This window comes from Lissotriton helveticus, chromosome 1_1 (assembly GCF_964261635.1).
Source record: "Lissotriton helveticus chromosome 1_1, aLisHel1.1, whole genome shotgun sequence".
In the NCBI taxonomy this organism is placed as follows: domain Eukaryota; kingdom Metazoa; phylum Chordata; class Amphibia; order Caudata; family Salamandridae; genus Lissotriton; species Lissotriton helveticus.
In genome coordinates this window covers 2,002,031,641-2,002,052,791 of record NC_136057.1, presented here as the reverse complement: position 1 = coordinate 2,002,052,791, position 21,151 = coordinate 2,002,031,641, and the positions used below count along the sequence as shown (strand labels likewise).

General features: G+C 44.6%; 1 protein-coding gene across 1 annotated transcript in view; it reads left to right on the top strand.

Moving 5' to 3' along the window:
• Window positions 1–21,151, top strand: part of DPH5 (diphthamide biosynthesis 5) — a 375,297-nt gene that overhangs the window by 331,507 nt on the left and 22,639 nt on the right. Inside the window, exon 6 of the mRNA XM_078644604.1 lies at window positions 7,557–7,660. Coding sequence (XP_078500730.1) covers window positions 7,557–7,660 — 104 coding nt within the window. The remainder of the gene's footprint in view (window positions 1–7,556; window positions 7,661–21,151) is intronic.

The window sequence follows — 21,151 nt, the reverse complement described above, 5'->3', positions numbered from 1 at the left end:
TCTGTCTGTTCTTTATGTAGGAGATGTTTCCTTATGACTGAGCATTTCAGTGACAGGCTTCTTCTAATTTATGACATGGGAGGTTGCATTCTGCTGCCTGTTTCAACTAGGGATGACAGGGTAGTCAGGCAAAAGTCCAAAAACTGTTCACGTCCACTGGTTCCTAGAAAGGCAAATATCCATGCTTCAGTGGTGGCCTTTGCAATAAAGAGGTGGTGATGCGGGAGGAGGGGACGTGGGGGAGCACGATGGATTTAATAATATATATATTTTTTAAAGAAACACATACCTGGAGCTGCCGCCACCTCCTGCATTGTGCCTCATCTTTCCTGATCCCAGCAAGCACTGGGCCGCATCACAGACTCCCTGCAATCCCTGCGCTGCTCTCATGTGAGAGCAGCGCAAGGATTGGTCTGAGCGGGTTGGAAAGATGCTCCGCTCAGACCAGGGAGTCTGTGGAGGGTTTCTCCAGCCCGGCTGTTCAATGTGGCCGGGCTGGAGAACCGGCAAATGAAAAATAAAACAATTATATTGTTTGAAAGGAGAATCTGCAAAACCCTGGTGTTGTCCCATGGGAAGAGCCGACTTCCTAGTTAGGGAAAACCCACATGGGGGTTCTTCACTACCTGGGCAGGGAATACTCATGTGTACCTATCTGCCTTTCACCTACCAAGGGGGTTCCCCTGTGGTAGTGAAAGGTCCCCTCAGGATTGGCCAGTGGTTTAGAAAAGCCAACCTGGACATTAATTCAATTGCACACACACAAGCCTGCAATAGCAGGCTTGATTCTTGTTTGAAAGGGTTTTCTGGTGGGTGGGACAATCAGTGCTGCGTCCCACCATTGGCCAGTGCAGTACCTGGCCTGGGTATGTGGTGTATCTTTTTACAGGGCACTCATACCTAAGCCAATCAAGTAAGCACCACTTCCTAACATGGGTAGGAAGGGCATGCACACTTTCAAATTGCATGATGGTGGAAAAGCGCCCAGAGTCCTAAAGCCAGGAAAAGAGAATCCGCAAAAACAAGGAGGAGAAAAAGCAAAACGTATTAGGTAAATTCACTAAGAATGGCCATGAGCTTCCCTAAGAAGGGCCATTTCCATCAGCTCCTAACTGTATAGGATAACAAAGTGCATGTAGACCTTGGTATGAGGTGCATCACCCTTAGAAGTCAGGAAGGGGGTGGGCATAGCTCTGACACCACCCTTTGAAGATCAGAATGGCGGAGTAAAATCCACCAAGGACATCCTGGTCAGTAGAGCAACCCCCTGCCCCACACCCAAGGCCCTTTTGTCCCATGTCTGGAAGGAATTCACAAAACACCATAGAATTCTCATTCACAGCCATGTGACCTTGGACACGGGCAGAAAGACACATTTGGTTTAGGCAGAAAAATACCAACTTTCTAAAAGGGGCCTTTTTTAAGATAGTAACTTAAAATCCGACTTTAGAATTAAAAATAATTTTAAATTACAATGCATTTGAGCATAAACAGCATTTCACTATCTGGTGCTAAACTGAAGTTATCACTTATTAAGTGTAGTAAGGTAACCCAGTGTTAGTCAATTGGATCGATAGCCTTGGAACAGTGAAAAACAACTTCAGGACTTTTCCACTATCAGGACGTGTAAAACTTAAATACACATGTCCTGATTTAAATACCATGCATCCTGCCCTAGGAGTGAGTAGGGCATACCTTAACAGTGCCTTTTAAGTATTAAAAATGAAAGTTTAGGCCTGGCAAAAGTTGCCAGGTTGAAATGGCAGCTTAAAACTGCTCAATGGGATGCAGTGGCAGGCCTGAGACAGTGCTACTTTAGTAAGTTGCACATTAAGTGCACAACCCACAAATAGCGTTTAATTTACAGGCACTGGGTACATGTAGTACCATTTAAAAGAGGCATAGAAGTAAAATTGGTGTAAGTCAACTGTACCATATTTTCAAAGGTGAGCACAAGCACTTTACCACTAGTTAACAAGAGTAAAGTGCACAGCATCCTAAAAGCCAACAAAAACAGGTTCAGCAAAGGGAGGAGAGAATCTTAGGTGACCATGTAGACAGATGGCCCAATCCAACACTAATCTATAGGGGAAGGTTCCCTGGGGTATTCATAACCACTTCCACAGCAGTTCTTGGGTGCCCTCCTGCAAACACTCCCATGTCTGTCTATATTTAAAACCAACATGGCAGAACTTTTACTCTATGCAGTGCTCTTATGCCCACCTTAGATGTGTGGCCAGGGAAATGAACAACTCCTCCTTTGTGGTAACTTATAACTGGTTCTGGGGGAGCTCCTCTCCCACTGGTATTGGGGCCCAGTTGACTAGGGGGGCAAAGGGTGGGGCAGCTCTGGGTGTTAGCTACATCTGCCTGTGACAGGGTAGACCTCTTTGAAATTAATTAAGTCCCTTGGCACTGCCGAGATTGAACAGAACATCTCCCCACACCCAAGGCCTTTGTGTCAGCTCTGGGAGCCATTCAACTCCTAGGAGTCCATTGGAGGCTCTTGCAAATGGGCTTCTAGAGGCTTTAAGAAGGTTAATAGTGACTTTATAAAAGTACCTTTTGTAAAATATTTAGTATACATTTTACTTTATCTTTGAAGTAAGTGTGTAGTAAAAAATGTAATAGTCAAAAAATCAACATTGTAGCTTTTCCCTGACTGAAGAGAACATTCTTTTTTTTTTATACATTTTATTTGATCCAAACAATGCAGTCATGACATTCAATACAATAATACATCAGATTTATAAATCAACTTGCATTTAACTAAAAAGCATACAGGAAATTTCTACAAGGGAAAAAATGAGAAAAAAGATAATCAGCAATAATAAATAATCCACAAAGCCTACGAAAAAACATAAGGCTAAAGTGGGGCAGAAATTAACCATAAAGCAATGAGCACCTAGTAACAAAATATCCTATCATTTTATCCACTCCTCATTTGGTGCCCAAATCTTAGAAGCCAATTTCCTCCTCCTCCTACCCTTTAAAGAAAATACTGAGTATTCGAGCTTGTAAATAGCAAGCAGTCTAGCTCTCCAATTCATAAATGTCGGTGCTTCAGGTGACATACATTGTGAGGTTACACACAGCCGAATCTGAGACATAGCTATATACAAAAAGGCCGACATATACCACGTATTTCCGATGTTCCCTGAATCATAGCCCATTATCACCATCTTTGGAATCAAAGTACACTGAATCTTGAGCACACCGTTAATAAAGTGCTCAACATCAGATAAAAAGTCAGCAAGACATGGGCAGGAATAAAACATATGGATGTCGTCCGCAGCAAACAACCCACACCTTGAGCAATGGTCCCCCTTTCTACTACCCCACTTCCCAATTTTTGCAGGCGTATAATATAAATCAAACAATGCCATGTAGCTTTGGGTCTTAAGACAACCAGATACCAACACCTCACTAGCAAGCTCCAATGACGATTTTAAATCGATACTCGATTTTCCGAGTTTACCTTCCCATTTGACACTTTGGGCCCCTAAATCATCAATAAAACTAGATAATAAGTAACGATACAGCATTCCTATTCTAACTCTTTTTTGAATTAATTCACATATAGGTAATTTATGAAACAGAGAAGGTGACCCACTCAAATGTTTATGGACAAAACTTTGAACCTGAAGATATTTGGAGAGAACATTCTTTAATTGTATTATTGTATCCCAATGCTTTCTTATGGAACAACTAACCTAGGCCCTAGGTAAAGCCCCCATACCGACGGACCACACACGGAACCTGGGCATCATCCTGGACTCCTCACTCTCGATGACCAGACAAGTCAACGCCGTCTCATCATCATGCTTCAACATCCTACGCATGCTCAAAAAAACATTTCGCTGGATCCCCACCGAAACAAGAAAAACAGTCACCCACGCACTGGTTACAAGCCGTCTGGACTACGGAAACACCCTTTACGCCGGTACCACCGCAAAAATGCAGAAAAAACTCCAACTCATCCACATTGCTTCAGCCAGACTCATACTAGACCTCCCCCGCACAGACCACATTTCCGTTCATCTGAAAGACCTTCACTGGCTCCCCGTCAACAAGAGAATAACGTTCCGTCTCCTCACCCACGCACACAAAGCCCTATGCGAACTTGGACCTGATTGTCTCAACACGCGCCTTTCCTTTTACACCCCCACCCGCTAGCTGCGCTCGTCCAACCAAGCCTTCGCCGCTATTCCGCGCGTCCACAAAGCCACTATGGGGGGAAGATCCTTCTCCTACTTAGCGGCCAAAACCTGGAATTCCCTTCCCATCCACCTCCGCCTTACTCAAAACCACCTAGCCTTCAGAAAACAGCTTAAAACCTGGATATTCGATAAGTAAACCTCCCCCCCCCCTTCCTCAAGCGCCTTGAGACCCTCTGGGTATGTAGTGCGCTATATAAATTCTGACTTGACTTGACTTGACTTGAACCCTGCTTCAGTGAAAATAGCTTTTGTCGCTGTAAGGACATCTTTTGCATTAAACTTTCACATGTCCTACTTTTATATACAATGCACCATGCCTTATAGGGAATTACGGCCAACTTAGGGGTGACTTGGTAATATTTAAATAGAGGGTTTAGGCCTGTCAAAAGGGGTTAAGTAGACTGCTTGAAATAGCAGTTTTAAAACTGCTACAATATTAGGCCTGCAACCATATTTTGTACGGTCACTCTAATGGTGGCACAATGCATGCTGAAGTACTCTAGTGACATTTAACTTACACGCCTGTGGTACACTTTATATCATACACTAGGGACTTACAGGTAAGTTAAATATACAATTTATTTTATGTTTTAGGGTCAGAGCACGTGCACTAGTCCCTGGTTAGCAGAGTCCTAGTGCACAGAGTAAAAAAACAGCATCAGTCCAAAACAATAGGGGTGATCATCAAAGATTAATTTTCCTAAAACATTTTAAAGTGCCATATCAAAGCTAAAACAATGTGAAAGAACCGGGGGCGTGATGCACTGTCCCTGTTTGTAAATCAGAGTTGTGCAAATTGCACACTTACTAGTTTGGGAACATGAATGTAATTTACGAAGCAGCCAATGTCTATTCAAAAGACTGTTTCCCATTTGGGAACACATCACTGGAGCAGGCAGTGGTCCTCACAGATGACTAAAATTCCTCTGAGGCCATCTTGCATGATTACCAAAGGGAAAGCTGTTCCTTGGTTACTACCCCAATTTGACAGACTGTAATGTTTCACTGGTTTGGGACTGCGGTTGAGGTCCCGAAGCACTGATTCCTCTACAAGTCACAAAGTGGAGGAAAGCACCTCTTTCATGCCCTTTCCTGTTTGAGATTTATAAAGGGTTGCAGAACCCCTTTTAAGAGTTGGAAAGGTTTACAACGTATTACATATCTGATGCTAAGTTTCAGCCTTGATAATTATATATCTAGATCAGTTAGGATACATCAATTTCTCATATGTTTTAGGTTCTATCCCTAATAGGCGTCCTCATAAGATTATGAGAATGAGAGCTGGCCACAAACAATATACGATTTCAAGAAGTTACTTTGAGATATGTGCCACAGTATAAAGCATAATAGTTCTGTTATCCCTTGTCTGATATAGCCTACCTCAATTGTAGGACCCTAGATGGCCCAAAAAGCATAATACTAGTGCTAGGCAAAATGGTATAAATACCTTAATGTCTTCTTATGCCCTGTATTTCTTCCTATGTCAATATTTGGGTAACATACCACCTTGTGGGATAAACCAGAACGTTTTTTATAGCTGCTATATATAGCTTTGCATGTCTGGTATAATTTGTGTAATCATAAATCGTAAGCTTTCATGTCCCCTTCCCACTTCTGTTTTTGTAAGCCAATCTGTATGGATTAGAACATGTTTCATATACATCGAGTAATGAATGCCCTTGGTGGGGACCCTATCTCTGTCATTTCGTTCCAATTTTGTCATAACACTAATATCCCCTTCCTTCTTGTGTTATCAAGGCCCAATTAAGAGACACCCAGTCTCTGGGAACATCCAGGAGCCTAATACTTACTGGTCCATAGAGTGCTTTGCAATACCAGGTCAAGTCCTACTTCCTGTCGGATTGAATTGCACTCCAAATTGAGAGACATATGTCCTTTCCTGTTGTTGTGTGTGGTGAGGCCAGTATTTTCTTCTCCGGTGCAGTGCCAGGATACAGCCATTAAGGATACAGCTTATACTGGAAATCAATCCCATCAGGATGCCTTTGCCTTAGGATCATTAGCAACCTCTCCTGCTCTCTTGGAATTTAGAATTCATGGTGGATAGATATGATGCTTCTGACTCATGAGCCACCTTTCCTTACTTCTCATGAACCCCAGCTCAATGTTTGCAGACATGCTGACATCTCATCTTAGTTCAGATGCATTTTGGCATGCCTTGAGTACCAAGCGGAAGACTAGTGAGTCTTCTGTGGGCCCTGCAGTAGTGGCTTCTTTCCAGGGCCCCGTGCTCCTATTGCAGCTCACATTATACAAATTTCAGGCCATTGTAGCACATACTGAGGAGTTACTAGACCACAGGCCACCATAACGATGGTCTTTTGTTCCAGTGCCATTGCTACTGCTCTTGAAGAACCTACTAGAACCATAAGGATCTTCTTTGGCTGCAGTTGATCCTTCACCTTCAGGTCAATCCTGGCAAAAGGCTCTGGTTGGTACCAGTGAACATAAGGTCTAGCATTTTACCAAGGTGTGCTACTTGTTGCTAGCAAAATGCTTGAAACTATGTCCATTGAGACACCAAAGGGCATCTGTCTGCTAGTGCCAGCCTTGAAGCCTTATCTAATGCATGGAAGCAAGCACTTCTCGTCAAGCACAAAGTCCTTAAGCAGGCTTAGGAAATCTGGAAGAATCCAAACCTCAACATTTATTTTATTGGTGGTCCCGGCAGGTGAACTGAAGAGCCAGGTTTTATCCTCTCTTATGGGAAAGGAGATTGCGTCTGGGAACTGGCCAAAGGTTGTACCAGTCAATGGCTCTCAAATTTATGCAGGCAAATGCCAAAGTCATCAGGGTAAGTTATGGTCTTAGCCTGTAGCACATGTTGAATTGTTATTCCTTCCTGCTCCCTGAGAACCTGATAGGTTTATGCTGAATATTGGCTAGGAAGGAACTAAACAGATAGTGTTGCTGTTCCCCTCGATCTCTTCTGTTATTAATACTGGCACCAAAACCACGGACACCAGTTTCTCTTTGCAACAAGGCAGGCATGTTAGAAATCTGGAACACCAGGGAACCAGGACAGTAACCTGAGGTTTCACGATTTTGCAAAATTGAGGCTCATCTGCTGACCCTCAAACTGTGCGAGCCCTTTTAATAATTGTTTAAGTGACACTGCTACATTTCAGATATGACTTCATTGCATGTTAAGTTGAATATTTTGAGTTTTGTAGTTTTTAAAAAATTCTCAAATTACTTGTTTACCTAGAATGAACAAATGGATTTTACTTCTGAAAAATATGACTGGGCTAGTGAAAGATGCAGTCAGCGTGCCAGGCTCGTTTAAATAACTACTACTTGATTCTCTCCTTTCAGAGGGAAGAAGATCTATGAACCTCCAAGATACATGAGCGTGAACCAAGCAGCAGAGCAGCTCCTGGATATTGTTAATAACAGAAGAGATCGAGGGGAAGAACTCGGTACTTGTTTGTTTATTAGAGATTGTCGTGGCTTCCCTCAACTGCTTGTCTAGTTCAGCAGGCTTAGTTTGACCATGACCTTGTCTTTATTTTGTTTGCATGTGATCTTTTTTTTAATTTTTTTTTAATTAAGAATTTCAGAATAAGAAAGCAACAATTACATCCTGAGATATCTCAGTTACATCAGACGAAACAATCGGTATAGCGTTGCTGTTGTACATTACAAAAGGATGCAATTTTTCTGTTTTGACATAACTAACCAGAACATAGGCATTCGTCAGTGTAGTTTTAAATCAGATCAAACATGACCGCATTTAAGTATGAAAAGTCTGATACATAAATATGCTCTCTAGGGTCAACATGCAGTATCCGGGCAGATCTATAGCTTGATATCCACAGACAAAAGGGCAACCACATCATCTCTGATATATTAACCGCTGAGGCGGTAAGTGAAACTTCCAGGGGCCCTACACATCACAGCATCAACCCAGGCCTTAACGCGGCACACTCGTACAAACAGATTAAGGACAGATTCTCAACAACAGATCAGGGCTGCTCAGTTGGGCTCTCAGGTGCAGTCTCGGGGGAGGTCGATCTGCCGCGCGACCACTGCAAGAAAGGCTCCCAAATGTCTCTGGGACGCGAAGTGGTCGGCATTAGATCCCAGTAGGCTCACAGCTGCGTGTGGCCATATGTAACATCTGCCAGCCAGTCATTAAATTTGGGCTTGGATATCCGCCCCCAGTTAATGGCCACACGCCTCTTGGCATATAACAGCAGCAATGCATGTAGCTTTCGACTCTTGGGTGCAGTGTTCTCAACCCACCCCAAAATGCCTAGGAGTGGAGATGGGGCATCCGCCCTGTCTAGGATTTGATTAATAGCAACAAAAATTTCAGACCAGTAATCAAACAGCGCCGGGCAGTGCCAAGCCACGTGTAAAAAGGAAGCACCCTCTGCACCACCTTTCCAACATCTGTCATCCTCCCTGATGCCCATGCGATGGAGAGACAGCGGGGTACGGTAAAATCTGTGGAGGAACTTGAAGTGTATAAGCCTGAGCTTGTAGTTTGGGGAGAGTATCAATAGCTGCCTGCAGCAGAACGACCACTGTTCATCAGTCAGGGGCGCCTCCAGCTCTGCGCTCCACAGTAGCTGTGACTTGGGCACCACTATGGGGGATTGTTCATGCATGGAGTTATACAGACGCGACACAAGCTTCTTTCGGGAAGCTCTAGCTAAAATGTTTTGCAGCGCCTGCAGGTGAGGTGGCTCTTCAGGGAACCGGTCCCACAATGCCTTGCATGCAGATTTGAGTTTATGATGTGTGAATCTGTCACTAAAGGGCAGCGGGTTGTCTTCAGTTGCAGTAGGCAAGTCCAGAAACGTACCAGCAGGGTAAATGTCTGCAAATGTGCGCAAGGTGGTGCCAGCAATGGTTATCTCACCACCGCCGACCTCCAGGCATGGGAGCATAGGATTATGACTAAGGGGTATAGCAGGCGCATATAACAGGGGTATGGCAGCTCGTTTTAGCATTTCCCTCCAAGTCCAGCGGAGCATATCAGCTGAGTTTATGTCCTGTGACTGCCTGGGAGCCCTACGGTACAGGGCCACACTTAGTGGGAGCGGAGAAACCATGTCAATCTCCACTGCCACATGTGGTTGATAAGGCGTGGGGTAAGCTCAAAAGTGTAGGTATTGGGCCTGTGCGCAGAGTGCATATAAATGCATGTCCGGAGCTCCCAACCCTCCCTGTCTAAGTGGAAGTGTCAGTAATGCCCATGACAGTCTAGCCTGACTCCCAGCCCAAACCAGCGCCAACAGGTGAGAGCGCAGGCAGGTGAAAAAATGTTGTGTCAGTGGAAGTGGGATGTTTGCGAATAAATAAAGGAACTTAGGCAACACAATCATTTTTATCAGTGCAATTCTACCTGCTAAAGAAAGAGGAAGTTTGGACCAAATCGCCACCTTGCCTTCCAGCCAGGACACCGCCCTACCGAAATTAAGATTCCAGATCTCCTGGACCTTTCGGCTGATCCAGATACCCAGGTACTTTACCTCATCCGCTTCCCATCTTAGAGGGTAATCTGAGTGTACCTCTGTGGTGCTGTCAGTGAGAGGGAATATGACCAACTTGGACCAGTTTATGGAAACGCCAGACAGCCCCCCAAACCTAACAAACTCACGCAACAGCGGATTAAGGTTCTCATTTGGGTTATTGACGTACAGTGTCACATCGTCAGCGTATAGGGAGATGAGTAGGCTGCGAATGCTGAGTGCAATGCCCCTAGCCGTATGATGTTGTCCAATCCTGGCGGCTAGTGGTTCCATAGCAATGGCGAACAAGAGTGGGGACAGTGGACACCCCTGTCTAGTGCCCCTGGAGATTGGAAAGGAGTCAGACACCATGCCGTTTATTCTTATTTTGGGGCGGTATAGAGTAGGCGAATCAGATTGACAAATAATGGGCTGAACCCCATACGCTCCAGAATGGTAAACATGAATGACCACTCAAGGGAATCAAACGCTTTCGTGGCGTCAAGAAACACCACCGCCGCTTGTGTATCGGGATGTAAGTAATGCAATGCTGAAAAGACCGTTCTTAGGTTATGCGTGGTAGCGCGGCCTGGTATGAATCCCGATTGGTCTGGGAGGGCCACGGTCGGGAGCATTTGCATGTGATCTTTGAACACAACTGTTGTAACTCGCAAGTATTGTAGGTGCATCTTGTCAGGTAGCCCCCTAAACTTTGTTAGCTGGAATAACACGGTGTTGAAGTGACGCCAAACTTTCCATTATGATGTGGTCTGAGCAGGCTGTGTGTGTTAAGCCTCTACTTTTGACTCTACTATGTATCTCTGTGGTCGAGGTCTCCAACGATTAAGGCTCTGGGCACGATCAGGCCACAAATTACAGGTGCAAATTGGACACCTTATTTCCTTCGGGCGGATGTCAACTTAGCCACTGGTGCATGACAGAGCAGACCAGGAAAAACGCTAGGTGGACCATATGCAACTACCCGGTAGTTTGGGAGCGGGCAGGGGAGGCCAGTCGCTGCCTACTCCCTAGCAGCACCACTTGCGGATCGGGGTTCAGTGTCTCAGGCCCATAAGTATTAGGTCCGGTGTTTGCAGACCTGGAATTACCTGGTCCAGCAATTCCGGGCCTATAGAGGGCAAGTTGGATTGGCCCCTTCCAGGAGATCGCTCCAGGCCGCTAGTAATGAGGCCCCATTTGATGTCCTCTGTGTATGGGCACATGGCTTTAAGCCAGGTGTCCTCCTCACATGTTGCCTCTCTTGCTTATCTCTTTGTTATGTCTCTATGTCCACATGGAAAAGTGTGTGTCAAAAACAGGCGTGGCGTTACCTTTTGTTCTGGAAAAAAAAAAACAGGCGTGGCGTGCTAGCACAGCGCTGTACCACCCCAGACTCGGGTTTGTAGGACAGAAATCCTCATGATCAAGTTCACGGCCTCGCTGGGTAATCACTTAGTACAATTACTGTGGTTTGTAGAGCGCTTGTAATCACACGGGCGGGAGCACTCTTTCAAAGCACATTTCAGAACACCACAAGCATAGGCGGAGCCCAGCGAACATGGAAAAATAATAAAAAGCTGGGCTTGCATATCCTTTCTGAATTTGTAGTGCTAAAGACATGCATACTGACATGTCCGTTTCCTCGGCTGGCCGCATTATTACCTTTCTGTGTTCGGTTTAATTAACGTAAATGTAAACCTTGTAGCATTTTCAGCACGTTTTAATATTCTTTTGTTTTGTTAATCGGTGGGCGGCTGCCGTGCTTTCAGTAAGTTTCAAAGCGCCCTGATGCCAGTCTCCCTGTGTGGGCTGCGCTGTATAAATATTGTCAACAAACGTAGACAGACTATCATTTAAACTTTACTTTAGATCTCTGGTCAGCGATTGCTGGATGTATTGTGCGCTCTCGCCTCGCGTGTATTTTTTCCCGCCCTTGGCGGTGGTTTTGGGTGCAAGGAGCAGCCCTTGATTTGAAGCAGCAATGCTTGTTGTTCTTCAGGGGCTTTGGGGATTCACAACGCCATTGACTGGGAGCAGTGGTTGGATTCCGGCCACGGTTGTGGCAGCCGCACCCCCGGCCCATCACATCTGTTTCCTGACAGGAGGTGGCTTTGCTGTGGCCACCCATGAAGCCTCCACCCAGTCTTCTTGGGCAGTCCTGGCTTCTCTTTCCAAGCAGCTGATGCATAGTTGTGCTGCTCGTGTCCTTTTTCTTCGAGCGACATTTTAAAAACGTTTACCTACTCTCTAAAGTCAGTTTGGGAGCTTACAGTAGGGAAACTCAAAAAGTGACGCTTGCCACCCCACCTCATTTATCCTGAAGAAGGCTTCCATGTTTGGCCACTCCAGGCTGACTTCATTCATAGAACCATGAGGCCCGTAGAACTCACCCAATATTGGAAGAATCCAGTAAGTGTATCAGGCGGCCTTGCCAATAATGGCTTCTGTCATCCTCCTCAGCCCACAGTACGAGATCCTGAATAATTCCACTATTTTCTACTAAGCACATTTTTCCTGGAAAAACTAAGCAATATAGGTAAGAGCAAAAACTCGCAGGCATTAGTGCACAACCACTGATGCAAACTGTTATTTTTCATTCCTGAGCGAAAAAGCAAATAATGTGTCCGTAGTCACTGAGCTCGCTTTATCTGTAATTCCGGGTGTAATGTTACCGCATTGGGGTTGCTGAGCACCATGTAATGTGTTACTTTGTCTGTTGGCTCATTCTATGAACTTGTGTTAGAAACGCATACTTGAGATGGTAAAAACAGAACGTTTAATTCAGTTCTGTAACCTTGAAAGGTATAAGTGCAGGCACTCAATATTCTAAAGTACCTGTTCCCAGGGCTTTAAGCGGGATGAAAAAACTGCAGGGTCTCTTAAAGGGGCGTGACCAATGTAATTAAGGGCGTGGCTTAAAACATGTAAGCTAAAAATCTGTGCTTAGTATAGTGTGCCGCCCAACTTGAATTTTGCTGTTTCTGTCATTGCATCCAGTTATATGATACAACAAGTAACATCATACCTAGTTGCATAAGGTAAATAATCAAATAAGCAGCAACTATGACTTGTATATAATATTGAAAAAACTTCCACTTAAAGCCCTGGTGACACCACGACAATGTTGCTGCTTCTGAGTTACAAAAGAGAAGGGAAACCCTGAGAGAAAATGACTCTTTTAAAAGGATTTCCCTTCCCCTACAACGCTCACCTGGCATGAAGACATACCGTAACTTCTCCAGTAGTGAGAAGCGAGCAGTATGAGCACGTGCACATCGATATGCCTGCTGTCACTGCAGTCCGGAAAAAAACTGACCGCCTGTGGCAGGGCACAAAACTGAGCCCGATAGAGACCCGTTTCGAGGCCTCCTTTAAAAAACTGCCGGTGCTCTGCACCGGTGAGACCCAGCCCACCTAAAACCCTGCCTGTTCCCTGTTATGAAGTGCTGGTGCTTTCCCAGTGCCACGAGATTAGGTGTATTCCACTGCAACCTTGCTCATTTCTACTGAGGCACCTCCATAACTTTGTCCCTTTCTCTCCCATTACAGACAGTGGCCTTAACGATGCAGGCCTCAGCAAGCTACCAAGAAACCCATACAGCGCTTTGGTAATAAATCAGAACAAGCATTTGCAATGCAATAGGTCTCGCAATTACGCGAGACCTATTGCATTGAAAATGGAAGGCATCACGGACAAAGGGAGGGAGGGAGGGCGGGAGGGTGCGGAGGGAATGGGAGAAAGCACGAACAACAGGCGGGAGGGGGGGAAAAGGCACGGACAACGAGAGGGCGGGCAGGGGGCGAGAAGGTGCGGACAACAGGAGGGCGGGGGCGAGAAGGTACGGACAATGGGAGGGAGGTGGAGGGAGAAGGCACCAAAGCATGTCGTACCTGCAGTAGGAAAACCTTATTAAAGAAAATAGTGCTCACAGTCTAAATAACACGTACCATGTAACAACCGAAGTAAAGTGGCCAGTCGCCATGGGAGGTGACAAATGAAGAGGAGGCGGTACTAAGGAGGGACTAACAAGCCTATTGATGAATCAGAAGCCATCATTTAGAATGGACAATGACACACACCAATGACAACTATGGGTGGGCTTGGTATACGCGGGCTGAGGTGGGCAGATGTGTTGCATCGTGCACAACTGGAATACCTCTCTTCGTTGTTGGAGAGAGCAGTGATGAAATTGTATCAGAGAACACTTCCTCGATAATTAAGTCAGTTTTAGTAGCTGCCAGAATATTCATAACACACAAGTGGGGAGATTCGTTTACTGTGGATTAAAATGTGCAGGTAAATGTCACTGACCTGCACTTTGGTGGAAAACATCTTTTTCTTCATCAGCAGATATTGCTCTTTGCACTGAAACACACAAGTTAATCTTTTAACACCATCCACACTCCTTTAGGTAACAGTCAAGCCTCTTTCCATCTCTCTAAGCATTCATGGGTTAGAGGCCTAGATATCAAACGTCTTAGTGTCAGCCTTTAAAACCTGAAGATGTGGGTCAGAACCTGACTTTTTTATGTAACCAATTTATGCAGTACTTAGATTATTATCTTATCTCTCTGTACCTCACTGCCTTTCTCAGACACCAATGTTAACATTTTAGTTCACATTAATTTGCCCCTATAAGAATCTATGGTACATTGTGACAGTGGTCGAAGTGGGGAAAAAAAAGTAGGGGAACTGTGGGCGGAGAATCAGGGGGCGGGATTAAACAGAGGATTGGAATAGTGGGCGGAGAAATAGCAAAACATACCGATTTTTAGTACGTTTGGCATTTCACTGACCAGTTACAGCTTATAACGTTATTTAATTCAAACAATCGATAAACATGTTTATTTGAGGTTTAATATATAAGTTGTTTATAATTAATTCATTTACAATGTGGGACATATTTCCAATCACAGAATATTCCAAAATACGCTTATAAGTGGAATCATAAGACATTTGTCTCCGAGCCATGCAGTTTCTTTCATTGACACTTCTCCTCCCTTTTTCTTACCATTTCTGCTCTCCATTGGCAAATAGACATCATATGTTTTGGAGCTCTTCTTTTCCTGGAATCATATAATCAGCCATGCTGCCAATGATAGTAACAACACAACTTCTACAAAAAAAACAATTTAGACAATTCCAGGCCCCCAAAGCTATAAGAATGGGCTGGGTGGAGGAAATAGTAATTTTTAGTGTATAGTGACTTAATAATCATCCGTTGTTTTGATCATCTTTAAATTAGTCAGACGGCGTCACCTTGTGGCAGACTGTCACAAGTGCCGGTGTTGACAATTAAGTGCTGGTTCCGAGCACCGGAAACAACCTGCTCAAATTAAGCACTGAAGCACACTATACAAGTGTCCCGATTTATAGATATATGACTATTATCTTTCATTGTTTAATGAGCCTTGCTGGCACACTATATCCTGGCTCACACTGTTGCAGGGAACATTCTCTGGCCCTGCCTTCTAAGTGCATTGGCACCTTGCACACTGGTTGGAAGTTTGTGGTCCATCTTTATACTATTAAGTAGTTATGCATTTCAACAGTCAGCCCTGTGAGTAGTTCTTGCCAGTTCTGTCCCTTTGGTTATTTCACTCAGACTGATTCAACCAAGATCTTTATCACAAGATATTAGCAGGAAGGTGAGGGTAAGCAAGAGTTCTGATAACCTGTGGGTAGTGGCATTTCCAGCAAACAATAGGCCAGGGAAGGGTATGTGGTTAATGATCCAGTTTCAAGGGTTTCTCTGTCTCCTCTTCCACACCCACAAGTTTGTTCCAGTACAAAGGATCGCTGCACTGCCCTGAAAGAGCCCTGGAATTCACATCTGCTGTCTGACTTCGCTCCATCCCTTCATCTTAGATATCACTTGTAGCAAATACTAAATGGATTCCAGCATGGCTGGGAGCACCTGTATCATAAACGACCCATACAAATATCCTCTATACAAGCAGAAAGAAGCATCATACAGCATTCCTGTCCCTCATGGATGGTTGAAGGACCCGGTTGCAGGGGACCGGCTGGCCAATTTACAGTGAGGTGCGAGAGGCAATAGGTCACTTTAGTTGATGATGGATATTAATTCTGTTCTTAATTTTTTATTTTATGATGTTTTTATCTTACTGTAATCTGTGCAATATATATATATATATATATATATATACTCGTTTTTAATGTAGGTTATAATTTTTCGGTCGCTTTTATTGACAAACTAAAGATTTTATGATGATTGTAAATTTTGCCAAAACATAGGGTGGGTTAAGTAAGACCTCTCCTGCTCTGTGCTACAGCACGGCATGGTACAGTGCGGTCTCTGATGTTTGTGAAACAGATAATTCTATGTACAGAGGCCTCGGTTTCTTCTAACCTCCCACTCTGTAAAAACACAAACCGCAAGAACAGGTATTATCCGATTCCCCTGATAAGTGTATGGCGAGTGCATGCCTATGCTTTTACACTCTGAGAGAAACTGCAAGGCTCAGTATCTTTTGCGATCAATTAAAGTTTTTGTGAAGCTAATATGTCCCAAAGAATGCTACTAGGATATGGCACATAGATGGGTCACTCACTGTGCACAGCCATGAGCATGGTTTCTATACTGGCAGGGAAAGAGAAGAACTTATTCAATTTGCAAGCTAAGCCAATGAGCATGTGCTGTAGGGCCAAAAGTGAACAAACTCAAATAGTCAAAGGTCAGTCAGACCTCCAAACGTTACCAAATAGAGGTACTGATGAAGAAATCTGATACAGGAAACTGGAAACAGTGTGCCATCTGGGCTTGTGCCTTAATATAATCAATCTAGAAACAGACTATCTATTTAACATGAAAAACTAGTGGCAAGTAAACTACTGGATTACTAGCTGTATTTATTTGCATGCAGCAGACAAGTAGTCCGCACTGAACAGCACAGTAAAAAACAATACCAAACAAGCATTAATAATAAAAATGCAATAGGTCTTGCCTTTCATCAAGTTAAAGCAACTTGCTTTGCTATACAATACCATTAGCAAAGCAAATGGCTTTAACTTAATCAAAGGCGAAATATATTGCATTTTCAATGCTTGTTCAGTTCTGACTGGCTGGAAAGCAGATTTACAGCAATCCACAAAGTTCCCAGTGAAGCTCTTTTCTTCTTTCCAGGTGGCCTCAAGGGCGGCACCACCAAAGTATTCTGATGGTCACAGTGGGGGCAGGCAGGCATCGTCCTAACTCAATGAGGTGTGAATCACGGGCTCACAGCTGCAAGCAGGGCCATCAAAGGCAGCCGTTTTTGCGCCAATGCTAAGACTGATGGCCCATTCAGTGTCACTTTGCAGGCCCCAAGACACAGAGGGGAAGGGGAGGAGGTCAGGCGCACTGCAGAGGCCTTCTTCGATGTGCATGGTGCACCACACAGGCTGAAAAATAAAGTTGTACTTTGAAAGCCGGGCTAATCCTGCAGTCCCGGTACGCTTTTTTAAAACAAAGAAGTAGGGGAACGGACTAACATTTTTAAAAGTAGGGGCACGCCGTGCCCTTCCGATCCCGCCCACTTCTAACACTGCTTTGTGACCGGAAAAGCTGAAAGTCCCTTGTAAGCTTTAAAATAAAACAATATATATAAAAAAAGAAATAATTTGCTCATTCATAGTTTTAAAAAAAGATGCATTGTTCGAAAGTCAATCCCACACCAGTCTGAGGGACTAGAAGCTTCAGTGTTTTGGATTATGATTCCTGTACTGGAAGAAGACTGCACATATTTAACATTATTGGATCCTTCTAATCCTGGATTTATGAGTTCTAATCATAGCCGAAAATGATTGTCAGCTTTTCGCAATCACATCAGCATCTGCTTCAAGATGTCCATGGACATTATCAGGCCTAATTGCACAAATTCAGAGGTTTCTTAACTAAGGATCATAGAACGAGTTCCCAAGGTGCACAATAGATAGGGATTTTATTCCCATCCATTTTCACCTTATAGAAAGAGAATTGAGGTCTAATGTCCTGCTTCTGCCCCTGGTGCCAGGTGTAGATTGGCTTCGCTCAGTGGAAGTAGAAGAAGCATGCATCTACATCATAGTATGGAACAAGCTGTGGAAGGCCCTCTGTGTCATTTTATAGTGCAATACTGCTACTAAAAGTTTATAACCTTACATCAGAGCAAATATCAAAATTGTAATTGCCAGGGCAGCTCATGTAGAGTGCAAAGCTAATTTGATGACACCCACACCCAGTAGACTGTTGATTTATATGGATCTCATAACAAGATTAGGTTCCAAGTCTCATTTTCAGGCACAGAGCAACCATGGGGTTCGACCAGTAAGCATCAGAGGCAACAGCAATTTAGATCCAACTTTTCCAAGTAGTACATTGGCCACATCTTTAAGGGGACAGGAATTCTTTATTTTTCAAGATTTATTCACTTTACCCAACAACAGGGTCCGGATTCCATTTGTCTCCAGAGACCTGCGAGATGTAACTGAAATCCAGTATGAGCAATATGTCCCCTGAGCTTACCACTTGGCACTAATAATTCCTCATTGAGACTCAGTAGTGATTGGCATCAGTGCCTCATTGATAGCCTACTACCTACGCATAATTGAATCTGCAGTCGAGATTATTACTCTGAGGTTGATAGATGTCATCACTGTAAAGATTCACAGGCACACATTTTCAAAGGGCTCTAGCTACACTTGACTAGAGGATCTGCACCACGTGCTTAGGGTAATATGTAGATTGCGATTCACTGCAAAATTCTAGTTGAAAAGGAGAATGTGGAGTTTTGTGAAGATGAATAGAACTCTGGATCCTTTCAACACTTTATGGAATAACTTCAAATAATGCATGGGAGGAATTGCTTAGGAAATTGTATTTGTCTGGTTACTAAATTTACACAACTACATCCAATTGAAGGTGGGGGTAAATCAGTCCATTTAAAGAGCATGCTGTGGTGTAGTTTATCAGGGGAAATGAAGGCTGCTGACTTGCACTGTTTATGACGTCTACGTAATCTAAGGTCATGAACGTCCTCAGAAAATGTTTTCTGCTCAATCTTACTATGATGCAGGTAATTAATTCTGTAAGACAAAGTTGTGAGAAGCAAACAGTACTGAGAGACAAATAAATGTTAGTGTTGACTCATCGCTGAATTTAATCAAATCTGCATAGTGGTGCACTGAACAGACAAATGGTGAATTAGTGGTTACCTTAAAAGTAGTGGAGTTGGAAGCCTTAAATTCATACAGCTGATCTTAATTGTCAGGAGTCACCAAGGATTGAATCGCTGGAACAGGTGTGGATGGCGAGCAAATTAAAATGAAGCCTTGGCCCAATCATCCGAAGAAAAAAGGAAACTAATAATCTCCATTTGTTTAATAAGATTTTTAAGTTTTCTTTGGCTGAGGCAGTCAAGGAGACAATATGTCCTATTTGATAGGTAATTTAGCCTCACAGAATTATAAATAACAGTATCCCCTTCACAATGTATCTGGTCCGTGCAGCCACCAACCCTCCTGTGGGCAGAGTCCACAAGAATGGGCCATTAGTGAGACTGCCCAGACCTGCCAGAGTCTCTGCTGGGTACATTCAGGGAGGATGAAGCCTGCACATTCTTTTCAGAAGTGAAAGACAGCCAGAATGCTATATCATTCATTCATTATTAGTTTATTTCGGATACAAAATCCATAAAACCACAATAAAACGAGCACTACATTTTCATCATAAATAACCACAGCAATAAAAGCACACATGAACAACAAAGAATAAGTAACATGTAAAATGCAAGAATAAAAGCATAAACCATCAGCGAGGTGCATGTGATACTGGAGATTAGAGAGCAAGCTAAGTAAACAAATATAATTTCCATTTCAAGATAAAACACCACATTGCCGTCCCTACTTGGCAGAAAGTGCCAGTGCTTAGTAGAGATTAGATAATGACCTCTTGGGAAAACTCCCAGGGTGCTCCAGTGGTCAGGGCCCATAAGGAGTGGGACTCTACTCACCGGAGCACAGAGGCCTCCGTGAGCGCGCCTCTTCCACGCTCCCTTAGGACCCGCATGAGCCATGCTGCATGAATGCATTTGGATACTGCGATACCAGCGACTTCACTGGTGAATCGAATTGCTGCCGGATCTGGTATCGTTCACTCTGCCAGCTTTAACTTTTGTATCGTTTTTTTGGTGTTTAACATCGCAGCTTTAATTAAATGTAATTTGCGAAAATCAAAGTCTCATAATCTAGCGCTTTGAGACGCAGCGCCGCACTCACTGCTCTGCATAGCGCATCATTTCTCAGGCTCATATTTACACGCTGGTAACACTCGGTGCTATTGCACATTTGCTGCCCCTGTTTAAATTTACCTCTGACCTCCATTTTGTTGTTGTGGTTTCCCTTGGCCCGCCTCTCCTTCCCCGATACCGCCTCCCAGCTGCCCCTCCCATGCTCCGCCCCCCTCCACTATCCTCTTAAGGCAGATGTCCCAACGCGCAGCGGCCACGCGCTGCGGCCGCGCCGAAGGTGCGCCAAAGGTAAGCCCGTCTACGCCCGTCCGCGCCTGGCCCGCGCCCAGAGCCAGACCCCCTGGCCCCCGCTCCACCCACCCCTCCCGCATTACATACGACGCCTCCACCCTCCTAGCACTAAACCCCGGCCGACTCCCCAACTGCGCCCCAGCCGCACCTGGACACACCCATGGACCCTTCACATGCAATTCCTGCAAGTATGACGGCACCAAGACCAACTCCACACCCACAAACACCAAACAGAGATCCGACACTAACCACCTAAATTGCATCCTGCTCAACACCCGCTCGGTCCACAGACACACCATCGACCTATGGAATCTACTAGACACCATTTCTCCGGACGTCGCCTTCCTAACAGAAACCTGGATGAACGCCTCTTCAGCTCCGGACATCACCATAGCCATCCCGGAAGGCTACAAGATCATCCGAAAGGACCGCACTAACCAAACAGGAGGAGGCATCGCCATCGTCCATAGGAACTCCATCCGCGTCTCAACCAACTCTGACAACAACCTCACTAACGCCGAACACCTTCACTTCCAGATCCACACCGACCCCAAGACCACACTCAGAGGCACACTCCTCTACAGGCCACCAGGACCCCGTGCACAATTCAGTGAAGACATCACTGACTTCATCACCCCACACGCCCTCCCCTCCGAGGACTACATCCTACTGGGAGACCTCAATTTTCACCTGGAAAAGAGTAACGACAGCAACACCACCACCCTTCTGGACAATCTCGCCAACCTCGGACTCAAACAACTAGTTAACACCCCCACCCACAACGCAGGACACACTCTCGACCCTATCTTCACCTCCAGCAAACACATCTCCTTCAGTCACACTTCAGTTCTCCATTGGACGGACCACAGCTGCGTTCACTTTGTCTACAAAAAGACCACAACCCACAACCATCCTCAACCTACTCTGCAA